The following is a 17582-nucleotide window of genomic DNA, read 5'->3' on the forward strand; positions in this document are numbered from 1 at the left end:
TAGCCTGGCAATCTTATCATCGGTGGGAGCTTACAGAGAAGGGAGGAGAGCCAGACTGCAGCGATGGCTCCTCGGGAAAGAAAATGAAACGCATGCACGCATATCTGCACAGACAATTGCTTTGATAATAGATTAAGATTAATGTGATAACTGTGGGAAAAATCTCAGCACTGTGTTTGTATATATGTAAACGGTTAACTGGGAACAGTTTCTGTAAAAAAAAATTGAACGCAGGTTTCATTTAACATTGTAAAATATTATAAAGTTATTTTATTTTTGCCAGTTTTTATGGAAATGAGCCAATGCTCTTCAGCGCCATTTCTGAATAATTCAGAACCTATAAAACCTTTCGGTTTGCACGCTCATTTTATCCTGCAGGACTTTTGCTAATCCAGTCACTTTACAGAGTTGAATCATAGACATAGTGTAAGTAAACTCAAAACTGTAAGAATGTTGCATAAGTCATCTGAAGTGCAATCTTGTCAGAAAGTGAAACCTAAAACACCAAAGACAGATTTCTCTACAGTTACCTAGAATTAATTGATTGCTTCTAGGTTGGGTTTTTTTTTCTGCACATTTTAAAAATTGTGCAACAGCTCATTTTCCAACCTGCCAAAGGCGCTCTGGTCAGCCGTTGTGCAAGCAGCTGTGTTCTCATTCTCAGGCTCTTTGTCATATCTCAAGTGGAGGCTGTGTCAGTCCTGGGAACCCTAAGCGAAGATAAAGCTGTCGTTCCTGATGCCTGCAGGGCTCCCGAAGCACTGGAGAGTGCCCAGGACAGGGAGCGGGATAATCAGGTACATAACAGAGGAGGGGGCAGCGGTTTCACAGAAGGCAGGATATTAAGTAAAGCCTTACAGAGTCCTGCTATCACTGCACGGGGATTAACTTATATCTGGACAACATACTGTCCTTCACCCCTGCTGGAGCTGCTCCCAGATATTTTGAGGTCTGTTTGCTTCTGTTGGTTGTAAACAAGTGAGGATTAGTTTGCACTAAGGTTTTCCCCTTCATAGAGTCAAAATGAGGATGTTAAGTTTTTATTTATCTATATACAAAATACAGTTTATTTGCTATAAAGGCATTGACTCATGAACATTTATCAGTAAGAAAGAAAACCCTAATCATAGGAAAGTGCATCCCAGTTTTAGACACACAATCACATTATATATATATATATATATATATATATATATATATATATATATATATATATATATATATATATATATATATATATATATATATATATATATATATATATATATATATATATATATATATATATACACGTATATATATTTTACTAGTGTTTCATTGTGTTTGATGTGATGTAAAGCACTTTGAAATGCTTTGCTGCTGAAATGTTCTATACAAAATTTGATTTTGATTTGATTTAGTGCCATTGTATTTGTCAGGCTAGAAAGATTATGAAATCAAATTCCTTACTTAAGTCTGCATAGGGGCCCTGTTTTCAAATCTCCATTAGCTTATTCCAGATGGACTTTTAGAGACGCAACACATCCAAGAGGAAAACCAAGATGTCTCTCTTCTTACACATTTCTAATGAAGACAAGACACAGGATAATGTCTCTTTCAATGTATTTAGCTATTACAATCAAAACATACAGTTTCAGCCACGTTTTAGAGGAATATAGTCCATCTGATTGGATCATCCCTCTCTGGAGTCAGGAAGCTGTGTGTATGGTGGTGCATAAACCTTCGCAGTCCACAAGGTTTTCATCACGCCAGATTGCCCTGTAGCTCAGGGTCACAAAATTCACCATGACAACTATAAAAACATGGAGATTCATGGAACTCCTCATTAAGCCCCTCGTGGTGCAATCAGCACTCTGCAGTCATCTCTCCCTCACAGCCTCTTCCTCATCTTGCCCTTCTTCTGCCCTCCACGTCCGAAGCCCGACTTCTTCATCTCTCCCACCCACTGTTTGTTCTTGCTGCGGATTCTCTTCATGCCGCCGCCCTGCAGGAACTGCTGCTTCTGCTTCAGCTTGCGGTGCTTCAGGATCTGTGAGCTGGATCTCAGCTCAGATTGGATCCTTCGCCCCCCTGCCGTCACCTGGGGAGCCGCGGGGCTGTGGGAGCTGGCTCCTCGCCGGCCCCGGCCACGACCTGCAAGACAAGATAAAGAGTGCAACTTTTTCTTTCTACCGTCAGTCAGATAACATTGGTATCACTTCAAATAGGAAGGGAGGATGAGTCATACCTCCTGCAGATCTCTTCCTTCCACCCGTTTCTCCATCTGAAACAGATCCCGCATCCTCGACTTTATATTTCTTCTTCCATTCCTCGTAGCTGACAGGTTGTCAAGTGACACAGCATCACAATAATACAGCTGAAAAGATGGACGGTCAGAACAGACACAGCAACACGCTCACTAATGGAAACTTTGATAAAAGGATACAAGTTTTTTCGTTTCTTGTTGTGCACAATCTGTCCGCTCTCGGTTCTGATCTTCTTGTTTTGCTCCTCCTTTCCTGACTCTTTCACAAAACGCTTCCTCTTTCGGTCCCTATGGGTTAAAAAAAAAAAATTTATTACAGTGTGAAATATTGAAATGAGACATTTACAAAAGGAGGCATTAAGGTTTAATGTTAGACTGTGGATGAGTTTAAATCACCATCTCATAATTTTTTTGTGCTGGTTTAACTGGTCGCCCTCGTCTCCCATGAGGTCGAGGACAGCTGAGGAGGCCTGCTGTTCAAAATGACTGACTTCTCCACCAAGGCTTAATCTGGTAACAGGAACATCACAACACGAGTTTAAATTCAAAACACTTTGCCTTAAATGTAGATAAATAAAAAGAAAACTTGTGTCCTCTCCTCACCCTCTCTCAGAGTTGAAGTCTTTAGGTCTGTAAGGGATGAAATACTCCTCCTCTTTGCCCGTTGCTCTGCTTTTCTTGCTCTTTGGGCGTTCTCCATCTTCCTGCACGTTCCTTCTCTTAACTCCGAGCACCTCTGAGAACACCCCCTGGTGGAGACATTGAGAATTGCATGTACAAATCTACCACAAAATGCTGGCTATGATAGTTGAGATAAAATCCCAGTTGTAATTTTTTTAGTATGTCTAACCCAAAGTGATAAACATCCCATGATTATCTATTTTTTTACTGACCTATCAATTTCCCTAACCTACTTAAACTGAACTGAAGTTCCAGCGGTCTTGAATCCAAATATCGATTCCTGTGTGCTTTTAGCTTTGAGTGGTTTCTATTCAGGAATCAAAAACTAAAATATTAGTGGTTAAAATGTCAAAATGAATTCATGATGTGGCAAGTCTTAGACTAATTACATCATTTTGGAGTGAGTTGATGTGAAAAGAGTCATTTTTGGGGAAATGTATGAAGTGGAATAAAGCCTGGAAACTCGAGCATTTATCAATACTCAGCTTTTTGTTTTCCATACTTATTCAGACCTGGAAAATGATACCAGCAAATCACTAACTTTTCGAGACTTTTCAAGACACTAATCACTAATCTTATCTCATCAGATCTTCCAGAGCTTTTTTTTCTCCAGATAAAATTAGTTCCCCAGAGTCTGGCTTCTTAACGATAAAAATAAACATATTTTGTGAAATGCCCTTTACAAAAAATCCAAATCCAAAAAAATGAAATTTTCAACAAAGAACCACAAATCATTATATCACATTCTTAGGATTGGAAAATACTATGAAAAGGTTGCAATTCTCGCCTATTTCCCTATTCTGCCATGGATCCAAGTCACATTTTCCTAGGTCAAAATTATAATTATAATAATCTGAGCATAATAATTATACATTAATCCCTACTTATTGAGATTTATAAAATATTTACAATGCTACACAAATCCTGCTATTTTTGGCATTAAAACAAGTCCACAGCAGACACATTTTTAAATCTTGCTTTTCTGGGGGGTTTTTGACCTTTACCACTGAAAACAATAAGTATTCTTGGATTTCCGAGTTGTGAAATTAGGATTTGTTTAATATTTACTATTTCTTTGTGATGATTTAGATAAGTGACCTTCAATAGGAGGCCCGGGGTCCACAAGCCGTTTATTTTGACTCATTGAAAACCTTATTTTTTTTATCCTTTAAGATTTTTATGCAAGTAACCCTGATTTAGATTGTAAGTCTTCATGCTCTTCAAAAGCAGGTTAAACTGAGGCAGATCTGGCTGTCTCTGATTAGTTATAAACACGTACGTGCTTAAACCAATGAATAAAGGGAATCGGGCACATTTGCTATTCTCAAACACACACACAGATATCTTTAGGATCTGATACTGTAGTCCAGAATTTCCTCACAAATACTTAATTTAGTTGCTAAATTGACTTTTAACGCGAAGTTTACTTTGTTAGTAAGGGTCAGTTGATCTGTATTGATTACCTGCAGATCTTCTTCCTCGTTTCCTTTTCTGTGACCCTCGTTATCACCAGCAGTGGCCCTGGGGGCAGCAGACTGCTGCAGCCTGCTTCCTGCCGCCACGTCCTCTCTCTGCTTGTTGAACTTGTCCACCACCTGCTTGTCCTTTGACCGTTTCTTCCGCATCACCTCACTTGCAGGCGTCTTACTGTTAGAGTTGATCTCAAAAATAGTCTAAATGAAAAAGGACAAATAAAACAGTATTTAAAGACACTGGTCCACAGCAAACTCCAGCTTCAAGGGGGACCATCCGTGAACTCACTGATTTGGACTTATAGCTCTTAATTGCGTCAACCAACTGAAGGCGATCCAGCTCATTTTTCTCCAAACCAGAACCTAGAAAACAAATTTTTTAAATGAAACGTCGGCCACGCTGTGATGTGAGCCCATTTTTTAAAAAGCTCCTTCCTCAAACTGACCGAGTAACGGATGTACGGCCATGCTGGACACATCGGTGCTCTTCACCCGTCTGATTGACTCTGTCGACGGGTTCGGTCTGGACTTCAGGTACTGCTTGTAGGCGTTCTCTGAGATACGATGAAGGTTCTGCAGGTCCAGGGAGTTTTCATGAGCCGTGATCAGATGCGAGCCTTCATCATCCAAGATGCTCTGAGGGACTCTTCCAAACACACCTTCTGAGTCTGGGGGAAAAAAATTAATAAAAACAGAAAAATTAAACTTCAAAACAATTTTTAATCACGACAAAACCCGAAATGCCGTCGACAACGTTTACCTTGTGTGTGGTCAGCCGTCGCAAACTGAACAGGCCTTCCAAGGAACAAGTGGAGATCATAGACATACGGCATTTCATCTGGACACACCATGCTGTACGCTGTACCACTGCGTCCCGCACGTCCCACACGGCCTGATTGGATAAGACAAGAGGTACTTCAGTCTCCTGAGCTCCAATAATAATTGAGAAAAAGAAATATATGCGGTCAAAGAATAAAGCACCAACCAACTCTGTGCAAGAAGAGTTTTGCTTTGGAGGGAAAGTTGTAATTGATGACATTGTCCAGCAGAGGGATGTCTATACCACGAGCTGCTACATCAGTGACAATAAGCACCATGGCTTTCCGGTGCACAAACTTCCCGATGTTGATCTTCCTGGCAGTCTGGTCGAGGGCGCTGTAGATGTAGGCGCACTCGATGCCTTCTGAAGACAACAGCTGCAGGACACAAAGAAGCACTTTTTACTTTACAGTATTCAAAGAGATTTTTTTTTTTTTCCTCGTTCAACTGGGTTCTTACACATTTTTAATTTGGAATTCTTCATTGGATGGATGGAAAAAGAAAAAGGGATGGACAGATAGAAGGATGTATGAGGAAAATTGAGGAACAGAAGAAGTGATGGGGGGAAAATAAAGTAAAGATGAAAAGAAAGTGAAATCTAACAAAGCATTTTTGGTTTAGTTCCTAGTGCAAATACCGTAACACACTTGAAATAAGACAAGTTATGAGTAAAATAATCTGCCAGAGAAAAAAGACATTGGGAAAAATATCACGTCCCACTGGCAGAATATTTCACTTATAACTAGGACTTTTTCATCAATATTAAGGAATTATTAACTTAAAACAAGCTCTTGTATCTGGCTGGAAAATTACTTTTAAGTTAGTTTTGTCTTATTTCAAGTGCACAATAGCTGTGCTATAAACTAGCTAGATCAAAAATACTTAAGATTTTCTGTTTTTGCAGCGAGGGACGCAAGTAGAAAAGGGCTAGAAAGACGGATTGATTGATACCAGGATGAAAATACAAACATTTTCCAAATACTTTTTTGTTCTTTTGCCACACTCAACCAGCCCTGGAAAGGTCAAGTTCAACACTTTCCCAGACAATTTAGAAGCCATGTTTGATTTAAAACATTCGAAGATGCTTTATAAAATATCAGAAAAGTCTTAACAGATAGAGATATAAATGTCAATCAAAGGCAAGCCAGAAACTGAGATACGCCTGGAAAACAAACACTATAGAATGAATTCATGAAAGAACAAACACAGAGTTGGTCTGGTGGTGAATCTCACCTCATTCAGGTACTCCACATGATGCTTGGTGGCAGCAAAGACCACCGTCTGCTCCTGAGGCTTTGCCACATTCCTCAGGAGGTGCAGCAGCAGCGCCGGCTTGTCGTCCACACGCAGGTGGAAGAACGACAGCTGATGGACGACATGATCAGAAAACATTTGAGGAGAGCTGGACATTCATTCCGCTGAAATGAATGAAACTTGACAGAGTGATTAAAATCACTTTCACTGACGTCTTTAGAAATTTGGGTGAAACTAAACAAAGACTGAGTTATTTCAATGTCAGACGACAAAATGGGAGAAGGTTCATGAATCCACGTTAGGATTGTGGATGCATGATGTCAAAGGGACAAACTAACGCAAGCTTTTAAAACATCAATGTCATAATGAGACAAAAGCATAGAAATATTATTTATTTGATTGTAAACAATAGTTTCTTCTGCTGATTTAAATCAACTTAATCTGTGAAAAAAAATTTCTGCCACACAGCCAAACAAAAATTCACTGATGAAAAAAAAAAAACTACTGCAGAAAACGGTTCATATATTCAGTCTCTAACTTACCTTAATCTGGTCACTGAGTTTTGAATCGACATCCAGGCGAATCAGCACAGGCTCTGTCAGCCCTGGAGACAGAAGTTGATTCAGTGGAAACCAGTTTAAACATTTGATGGCAAGTCACCAAAGACCGAAACGGCTGATCTCACCGGCTCTGGCGAACTCCACCAAGAGTTTGGGCAGAGTGGCGGAGAACAGGAGGGTCTGTCTGGTGTCTGGAAGCCTGCGGATGATCTCCTGAAGCTGCTCGGCAAAACCCATTTCAAACAGCCTGAGAGGAGGGACCGGGGGAAGGCAAAAAAAGTCAAATATTTTCACTGCAAAAGATTTCATGCATAGCTTCAAGACCCACAAGTTGACTTGAAGTGGATTTAAGGAGTGAATTTTTTTGCACTAGCTAGAAATAAATGCCTTTTCAAAGGTGAAATTTTGTAGAAAATGGTGGTGCCTTGATCTTCATTAACCAATCCTTCACTTTAAATTAAAATGTCATTCATCATCTGTCTTGACTTTCGTTAAGATTTTAATGTGTTTTATCAATTTATATAAGGACTAGAATCAGTACAAATTTTACCATTAAAGTTTTTTTACGTTCATGTGAATTAACCAGTGGAGCTTGTGTATTAAATTTGTACAAAGTCCTTCCACGGGCTATAAATGGACACCCCTATGTTTGATCATGTGCTAGAATGGTCTAGTCAAAGTAACGACAAAAGGTTCAGTCTATAGATTTGCAAACCTGGTAGAAACAAATATCAAAGAAAAAATATATCTTTTTTTATTTGATAAAATCAAAATAGATATAAATAAATAAAAAAGTTGTGTTTTGTAACATGGCTTTTCAAACATGCCTTTTGGAAAGCTACGTTTTATTTCATAATTGCTGTTTCTTATTGTGCTATCACATAAAATTACAAGTAAAAACAAGTAAAAATGTTGTGTTTGTTCTATGATAAAGTGAAACAAAGCTACTCGTGTGTGAATACCTTTGAAAGGAACTGTGATTTACCTGTCAGCCTCATCAAACACCACATACTCCACACCGTGCAGCTTCAGGTTCATGTCTGTGATGACGTGCATGAGACGACCAGGGGTGCCAATAATTCTGTAGGAAGACGGCAGATCTCATATTTTTACTTTCTTAACATGCATATGGGTAAAACCATTTGAAAGATGATGCTAAATTGAAAAACGTACATGTCTGGGTTTTCATGAAGCGCGGCGAACTGATCCTCCATGCTGGAAACGGGAGATATTTACTGTTAACACACATTTAAAGAGACAACAAAACAACAACAACAACAACAACAAAAATAATACAAATGAGGAGTTACAAACCTGTCTCCACCAAGAATTAAAGCAGTCTTCAAGCGTGTGAATTTACCCAGCTAAATAACAAAAGAAAAAACAAACTCAGAAGAAACTTTACTCAACATTTATTAACATTTAACATGTTTCAAACCAAAAGAATAAAAACACAGCAGCCATCTTGAAAACCTGAATACATGCCAAACGGACCTCTTTTGTGAACTTCATGGTCTGGAGGGCCAATTCTCTGGTGGGGGTCAGGATGAGAGCTCGGGCTCCTGTTTGGGCTTGAGGGGCCTTCAGTTTCTCAAACATGGGCACCAGAAAAGCAGCCGTCTTCCCGCTGCCTGTCCTTGCCATGGCAACCACATCCTTCCCGTCCAGAATCACAGGAATGGTCTGATGAGGGGAAGAGAAGAAATGTAACGCCAAGAATGTCACAACTATTTCACAACATGATCCAAAGATTAGACTGACATACCTTCCTCTGAATTGGAGTAGGGACTTTGTAACCCTTCTTCATGACACCCTTATAAACAGGAAAGCTGAGACCTGGAATTACATATAAAGTTATGAAACTCTACTGACTGTAGATCAAGAAAAATCAGATTTAAGAAGTCCATAAAAAACATGTCATAACTCACCCATGGACTGAAAGCCTCCAGACTTCTTCTTCTTCTTGTTTTGGGCTCGGACGAGTTCCCTGGTGTCGGGCTCCACATCAGATGTGCAATCTGATGCTGCAGGGAAGTGTGGCAGTTTCCTCCCTGGCTGTTAGCATCAGCAAAACAACATGTCCATCACTAGTTGATAACACTGTATTATTACAAGGCACAGCGTGGTTGTTATAGTAGGGACAAGAGGTGTGCCGTTTAATCGGCCACCTATCATTATCGACCGATTTCCGTGAAAAAGTGTATGATCGGTGATAGCCGATCACGGTCTCTTGTTGCAGATCACACAAACTGAATCTCACTTCGCAGCCTGCATGTGCAGCTCATCTTCTCTTTCCTTCACACTGCGCAAGAACGCGGCAACAAATCCTAAGCGATGTTGTGTGGAACTGTTACCCTCTAAAAATGAATGGGAAAGTTTACGTGTTGCGGTGGAAAATTACCTCGGGGGTGAAGAACTTCAAAATAAATTAACACGACGAATCAAATTTATGATATTTTTAAAAAATCAAGCACTTGACAGAGTTTGGCTACGTTGAGGCTCACTGCAAGAAAAACAAGACATCCGTAGCGGCCAGGTAACAGGTGAAGAAATAAAAGGTTGGTATTTTTTGTTTGTTTTATAAATATTTTTGCATAAATAAAAAACCTAAAACGTGAAGCATGCAGTCGTATTCTGCCCTAATCTAACCATATGTTGGCCTGTATACAACCCACAATGTAAGGAGGAGAACTGGCACTGCATACAGCCCTGAACACAACATCCATGTGTAGTGGCAGCATCATGCTGTGGGGATTTCTTCAGCAGGGATCATCCTGAAAATTGTGACGATCACTTCAGTTACAATCAATCCAAACTTTCCTGAAGCTTTCATTTCTTCTATCCCTGCAGTTCTGCATCTCATCCACTAAAGATGTGAAACAAACATGGACATTAAGGGTAACTAGTCTATCTAACTGGCCAAATCCATCAATTGAAAGTGTGTATCCTTTTAAATATTTTGTCCAAGCTGTCCTTTGTAACTGTCAGTACTGCACACACTGATGCTCCAATGACTGTTTAGGTCAAAACACACTCATACGCTACAGTGACCCAGATCTAAATCTTGATATGGTTGGGAAGCCTTAAACATAAATTTACAATCACTTACACTTTCCCTGAAATATGAAAGAAGAATGGACAAGCATTTCTGTCTCTAAATGTCCAAAACTGGTAGAGACATGGAAGTCAGCTGCAAGTGCTAAAAAATTAACATTCAATGTGAATAGACTAACCGAGGCAGAATACAAATTGACAACACATTTGTATTTCCCAATGAAATACTTTGAAGCTTGTGACTGGAGTGTGGGAAAATGTCTAAGGGGTGTGAATATTTTTGTAAGACTGTGGATTCAAGCACTACTATTTTAGTCACTCTCAGGGAAAAGGGTATTTCCTGCCATGTTTTGGTGAATATGAAGAGTCAATGTAATGTCAAGTAACTGTTTTGTACTTTACCGTTCTCTGCAGGCGATCGAGTATAATGTTTACAAGGAGGTTATAGTGGCTAAAACAATGTGTCACTGTGTTTAGTCAACGCGGGTATCGCTTCAGATGACAACAATGGCGTAATTGGACATTGAAACGGCAAACAAGCCTACATGTGGTAATTTAATAATAATAATCAATTGTTTGTAGTAAAATTAACCAAAACCATACAAAGGGGGCAAACAGATTTGAATCGGAGACCTCTTAATCAACAGTCAAATGCTCTACCACTGAGATATGCCTCTATCTGTACAGACATCCGCCCATGCTGCCACTAGCGAACCGATGAATACATTTAGATGTAGAAAACATGTTGATTATTTTTCTAGGAAAGGTAGTTCAAAACTCTTGTGACTTACAGTATCATCGTCTTTAATTTCAGCAACCAGCTGAAAGTCTCCATCAGAGTCAACCTCCTGATCCCTGTTAGGTGTATGTCTTTTTTTCTTCGTCAGCTTCTTCTTTCTCTGAGCCATCTTGCCACCTTGATGTCTCTACAGTCTGGTTTTAAATATATAATCAGATTACAAAAAACAGCCTATTTCTTCTCCCTACACTATGTCACTCCTAGTAGATACGTTGAACACGTGGGGAAGTAAAAGCTTTCTTCTGCTTTTGTCGTCGCTTGAAGCTCGACGTCGCCACCTACTGCTACGGAGGATTAAGCGCTGTTCAAATTAGCGGAAGCTGTTCAGAGTCCGTCTCTGTTTGTCACAGACGTTTTTTCAAGTTTGTAATAAGTGCAAGCGCTTTATTGGTGATTCTGTTATTTTTAAGTTCCCTTCTCTTTTCAGTTTTATAAATTGCGCTAGTGATGAGGGGTTAAGTCTTTCAATGAACACTGCCTTGCCATTCTCAACCTTACTCTTTACAAAACTAGTTATGGCTGTTATTTTTTTCTTCACCTTTGTTAAATGGTCAAATTCAAAGCCCTAAATGTTCCTGTCAAAAAGCACATGATGGTGGAAGTCCACAGGTTTGTCCATTGTGGGTACTTCCTGCTTCTTTACTCTTATTATGAGGCAGTGAAAGGTTGGGTTAGGTCCTCTAATTTTGGTAATCCAATTTCTGTAGCAAGAAAAACTAAAGTATTTGACACTATCAAGGGAATTATGTCGCCTCCACCTCAGCATTCTGGGTAACTTTCTGATGATGGCTGCAACACATTTTTCTTTTTTTCTTTATAAGGTAATGGCCATGAAATCTGATTTCCCTTCCTTATATGGATAGTCCTCAGTGCTTGGAGTCAGTTGCTTCTTTTCCATCAATTACACTGGATGAGTTGGCTACATTTATTAGCATCCTATCTTAAACTTAAAGTTGTAGAAAGTTAGTGCAGATCACTTTTAAGTAAGTTACAGATTTTCTGCACAGAAAGAAATGTGCAGGATTTCTTGTTCAAACCAAGATTAGTGTCTCTGAGCTTAAGAACTTTCCTGATACAAAATAATACTTATACTTTAATATTACAAAATACTGTGAGAAAAATACAAACATTTGAATGAAACAATATTTTATAATCCCCCATCGAGCTGCTGTTGATGCAAAATACATCATTCTGTGTTAGAAAAGAAATCTCTCAGTCCCAAGTATTAAACAGACAGCTGTGACTGAAAATACCCAACCAGACTGCAAGCTGAATGGGATTCAAATCTGAAGCATTGCATTTATTTTTCTTACTTTTGCAGTTTGAGCAAGTCTGCAGCATAAAATGGACACTTCAGTGGCATGTTGTTTAATTCTGAAAACGTGTTTAATTGCCATTGTCTATTTTTGAAAAAAAAAGTATCATGTGGAAATTAATGAAGATTCGTGATTAGCTGCTGCATTGATAAAGTGTATAAGAACTGAAGTAAAAATAAAATGTGAGCAATGAATTGCATTTAATTAAACAATTAATGCTTGCAAATATTCTGTGTTTCACTGACTTAAAACAAAATTTGGACTTTATTTTTTTAAGTTGTCTTTAAACACTTGAAGCCAACTTTTTCAAATCTCTGAGTAAAGATTTGTTGTCAGGATGATAACAGATGTTTATAGCAGCCATAATGCGTGCTCTGATGCCAGCAGACTGATGTACAATAAATAAGACAACACCATAGTAACAGCTTGAAGCTAAATGCATTTATACACTCTTTTACAGTCTGCCAGGGAGAGTAAAAAATAGACTAGTTCAGAAACTGAAAGGCCTGCAGGGTATGCTATAAGGAAAGTGGAGCAGCCAGCTGTTAGTGTTGTACTTATAGGTAATGTAAGGGATTAAAACAAGAGATTAAGATATGGCTGCAATGGGAGGTTCGTTGTTTCAGTAAGGCGTCTTAAGAAAAAAATAAGCCAGATGGTAGCACCGATGTACTCCCAGTTCAGTTTCCACAGTTCCGGGCATGAACTCAAGTTTCAGTTTCTTAAACTAGGTCTGGTCTGTATTAATCACTGGTTCAACTTCAAGTGAACCGCTTCAGTCATTTCTTTGAACTCTAAGTGTATAATGTAAAATACCATATTTTCATTTCTCTTTTTTCTTCCTTTCTCTCTTTTCTTCTTGATCTGTTTTTTGTTCTTTTTCCCTTTCCTATTTTCCACTTTTTCACAATCTTTTTTCTCTTTTATTCATGTAATGAAACGTCAAACAGAATATCAACAACCTCTTACTCTCTCAGTAACACCCACTAACAAATCAGTAAGCCCTTGAGATCTCAATCATTTATTAAATAGAGTGTACAAATACATATGAAACATAAAAAACAGAGGTAATTGATATCAGTATTTTTAATTTGAATCAAAGACATTTGGTCCAAACTTGCATGAAAGACAACAATAATCAAAAACACGAGAAGAGTGTGTTGAGTAATGATCTTTGCTTTTTTTTTGGGCAGAGCTTTTTCCTCTTTGATTAAGAAATTGAATCTAACTACAGAATATGTTTTTGAACTGGTATTTTTATTGCTTGAGAAGTTAAGGTAGCATTGTTCATTGCAAATTAAATACACACCAAATTACACCTTTTGCCACTCAGATGAATGAGTCATAATGTGATAAAGTAATTTACTCTCTAATGGAGACGATGAAGTGTTTTAAAAAGTTCAAGCTAGAATAAATTCTCTTTCTAAACCACCATAGACATTATAAAATCATGATTTGCCAAGTCACGTAGTTGCAGTTGAATAATAATCTATGTAAAATTATCAGTGGAGAAATCTTAATGTGGTTCATCAGGGTTTGGTTTGCTTTGCATCATAAAATTTTGGCATTTTATTAAGGATAGGTAGACTTTTGGATCAATGTAAGAATTTAGAGAATATTGACCTATGCAATAAAAAAATCTGCCTTGTAAGCTGTTCTATCTAAAACATGGGCTGAGTTATATACAAATACACCAATTTACTGCGTATTAGTGTCTAAATGGATACAGAATCAAATGATTAGTAACAGATGTCATCTCAACTCTTTTTGGAGAGTCCAGAAAGTTGTCGAGTCTGACAGATGCTGCCTCTCTAAGCCCGAGAGATTGATAGGAGTGCTTAATTTAATAGATTGAGTTGATGGTTGCAAAAAAAAAATCTTTTAAATCGTGGTAGCAGTTAAATATTTTTCCATCCTCTTGGTGTAAGTCATTCTATTATTATTTATTTTTTGCTGTTTGAAAAGCCAGCACAGCGTTGAGATGGCATTTTAAAAACAGTCCAAACATCAAATTAGTATCATGACTGATGAATAGTAACAAGTCAGGCAGTCCCTCCAGAAACCCTTTAAATTCAGTGTTAATTTTCTGTGACAGTCCACTGTACATCCGAAAGGCACATTAATCTCAACAACCCTTCAAACTGTGTTGAAAAGCTGTTTGTGAGGATGTGTCAGCGCTGGAGTTGAATCCTATAAAAATGATTACATATTGAGGAAATGACTGTGAATGAACCTGGAGATGTTACATTACATCAAATGCTCAAACATGCCTGTATTATCCAGCTGTAAAAATAAACTGGTGAGCAAAATAAGACTAAGGGCAGGCAAGGCGTTGTCTTTGAGCTCACTGGGACGGCTTTGCACTGCCGATGGATCCGTTGGTGGTAGCGGCAGATGGAGGGAGGGCCCTGAGGGTTACCTTCAGGCTCCAGGGCAGGGAGAAAGAAGGGACACACACAAACCGTTTGGTCGCTGATTGGACTAAAAAACACTAAGATCCAATGTTCTGGCAGTGTTTACATGCTCAAGAGGTCTCATAATGGTATTATGTTAATGCAGTAGCCAGACCTATTAGCTTATTTAAGGGGAAGCTTCACAAGAACCGGATTTTAAAGTGTAATATAATCACCATATCAGAAAAATGTTAAAATTTTTAATGAGAGAATTATAATTTTCCAAATTTCTTCAAAAAATTCTGGATGAAACGACTTGGCATACGGGGCATGAATGTCCCCATACACTTTGACCCTTTCAACTCCAAATCGGCTTTCCTGCCGTATAATTTGTGTTATTTAGACAAACTGAACCCTCATTTAAGCCCAAACAAAAGTATCTTTTCAAAACTTCTTTCTATTGCTAACTCTAATAATGATTTCCAGACATTCTCGGCCGATTATTGTACCATTTTGTGTCCATTAAACCACCTAGAGCTGAACATGAACATGAAATCATAAAGGCAACCTTCTTACTTTATTTAAGTAGAGCAATCAAAACAGCCATCTTTGCCTTCAGTTCTAACTTGTCTAAAACCTAAATGATCATTTGAAAAAAAAAAAGTGTTTCAAAATATCTACAGTATGAAATTTGTTTGCTTTTATGGTCAAATTTAAATGGTATTTATTTTATTATTGACCAAGATACATAGAAATTACTCTGCAGGAACCAAAGAACCATAGACTGCCAGCTCCTGACCTGTCAGATCTGTGGTTAGCGTTGTTTCCTAGTACCAATATTCAGTAGGGTTTAAATTCCAGCTGAGACTTCTCTGCATTGAGTATTATGTGTGCACAGCATCAATCTGTGAATTTCTTTATGCATAACCTATAGAGAAACCTCAAGCACATATCTGACCCAACAAATCAGCCTTTGCTCAAACGTCCCAAGTGGATTCTTTAATGAATATGAGTGGAGTCTCTGGGTCTTGTGAAAACATTAGTTTTGTGTCTCCCTTTCTAAACTTTCTCCTCAGATTAGTAGGCCTTTAATCTCGGAATTAGAACATCAAAATAATTGCACTTTGGACACCTGAGATTTAAACAGACAGTTATGGAGTTTCAGTGAGCTTAGTTCTTGCACAAAAAGTTAAATTCTAATTTACAAAAGACATTTTGTACTTGGTTATTTGGGCTTGTGTCATGTTATTTTCCCTATATAAGACATTTTTCCAGCAATATTTCACATCATAAAGCTTCAACTGCTTTTTGTATAAGTAAATTCATAGAAATTGCTTTGGAAATTCATTTGGTGTTGAAAACTGGTTGGTTGATGGACATAACAGTCATTCAAAGAGACTGGTGGTTGTTGCAAGACAAATAAAAAGAAGAAATCAACAAATCCAAGGAAAGTTTCCCTAGCAGTCTAAGCTTTCATCATTATTTAATACAAATGAAGAAAATGCATTATATTCGGTCTTACAGAGGCAAGTTGCAAGGGTGTGCATTGGGGAGTTTAAGCGGTGGCACAAAGGTATATATAATTCATGCAGAAAAATCATAGGAGATGGCTTTTAGAGCAATAAAGAAAAATTCAAAAGTGCTTACTTTTCTGTGGTAAAGCCTAAGTCCTTTCAGTTAGTCGTCTCCTTTGCTGTATAAGTAATACCCGGCTTTGCCCTCTCTTTTAGTGTAAAACTGCAGAGGCACATACATTGGGTCAAACTTTCAATTACTTGAAATTCTGAGAGCTAAAAGGCACTTCTGCTTTAGGGCTTGGGTAGTTAATCTTACAGCTAGTTCCAGCATTAGGGTGATAATCACCGGACATGAGAAATAAATGTCCCTAGAGGCATGCGAAAGAGATCCCTGATTATTTCTTCTTCCACACCAACAGTGGAGGGATAGTAATTTCAAACTTCAGTGGCTTTAGATCTTGTTGCTGATGCAGTTGTTGGCGGATGAAGCCATGAGAATATTTTTCCATGTTGTACAGTAGATTACTGCTCATTAATGCTGCAGAGACCCTGCTGGGCAGACCTAATGACAAATTTCAGTTTCATCTCTCCTGTACTTTTAGGGCAGGGTTATGCGCAGTGACAGATGCCCAGAATTAAAACCCATGGTGCTGAATTAACTTTTCATGCATTCCCTTCTTACATTTATGTTGTTTCATTTTGGCCACCGCTTGCTGCAGGCTCAGTTCCTCTTCTGGTGTCTTAATTGCAATTTCATCAAGTATTTAGAGCCCTGCAGCCCTCCCTATCTTTGTCACTGTCACTCCAAACTAGCCGGTGGCAGTGACTTCAAGGGTATTTAAAGCAGCTTTTGTGTATCCTAAGTTAAGTCGGGAGCAGCTTGGGGGAGGTTTGCTTTCATCGTTGCGGTACTGCTGGACTTCCTTTCTCCCCTCCAAGTCGATCCTTCTCTCACTTCTCATGTCATGGTTTTATCACTCAAAGGCTCAGGCAGCTCAGCAGAAATGAATGAGGCCTGGAACACGGCAAAGAGGAAAAAGGTTGAGACAAAAGCGGGATGCGCGCATCAGCATTGGGACTTTCACTAGAGCTGCTCTTTTATGCTTCACAGCTCTCAGTTCAGCCTGGTTAGTGTTAAGAGAAACTCTCCATTACGGATTCATTACTTCTCAGAACAAACCTAAATCTTAAATAGTGAGCTTTATTTCAGAATAAGACTAAGCAGGTGAAATATTAGACCTTTTCCACCATTAGTTGAATAATAACAATAAGGGAATCCTAAGATGCAAATATCACCTGCTGGTAAATGGGAGAGTTTATCCAAGCCATTTGATGGAAAACATAACACGATTCCCTGTTAAGACAAGCTGGATGGAAATAAAACTCCTTCAAGTGTTTAATTCAACATAGACGATGACTAAAGAGGATGTTTAAATTTTAGCCTTGCCTAAAATTTGAAGCAAAAACAAACA

At 38.5% G+C, this 17582-nt stretch overlaps 1 protein-coding gene across 1 annotated transcript; it reads right to left on the reverse strand.

Moving 5' to 3' along the window:
• Positions 1-1585: 1585 nt before the first annotated feature.
• On the reverse strand, positions 1586-11151 carry ddx54 (DEAD (Asp-Glu-Ala-Asp) box polypeptide 54). Its single transcript, XM_044096244.1, has 20 exons — positions 10877-11151; positions 8960-9086; positions 8797-8867; positions 8526-8714; positions 8346-8395; positions 8205-8246; positions 8017-8112; positions 7157-7278; positions 7014-7075; positions 6451-6582; positions 5384-5594; positions 5159-5290; positions 4845-5066; positions 4688-4761; positions 4390-4599; positions 2849-2994; positions 2642-2755; positions 2426-2533; positions 2228-2316; positions 1586-2133 (listed from the first exon to the last, which is right to left on the reverse strand). The coding sequence occupies exons 1-20, from the start codon at positions 10991-10993 to the stop codon at positions 1871-1873; spliced, it is 2577 nt and encodes an 858-aa protein (XP_043952179.1). The 5' UTR covers positions 10994-11151; the 3' UTR covers positions 1586-1870.
• Between the last annotated feature and the right edge of the window lie 6431 nt (positions 11152-17582).

Source organism: Gambusia affinis, linkage group LG17 (genome assembly GCF_019740435.1).
Source record: "Gambusia affinis linkage group LG17, SWU_Gaff_1.0, whole genome shotgun sequence".
NCBI classification, from domain to species: Eukaryota; Metazoa; Chordata; class Actinopteri; order Cyprinodontiformes; family Poeciliidae; genus Gambusia; species Gambusia affinis.

Coding starts and splice junctions, on each gene's coding strand:
- ddx54 (XM_044096244.1), bottom strand. CDS start 10,993: ATGGCTCAGAGAAAGAAGAAGCTGACGAAGAAAAAAAGACATACACCT. Junction 7,279..8,016: donor GTGTTTGATGAGGCTGACAG/GTAAATCACAGT, acceptor CCCTCCTCTCAG/GCTGTTTGAAATGGGTTTTG. Junction 4,600..4,687: donor AGAGCTATAAGTCCAAATCA/GTGAGTTCACGG, acceptor TTTTTCATTTAG/ACTATTTTTGAGATCAACTC.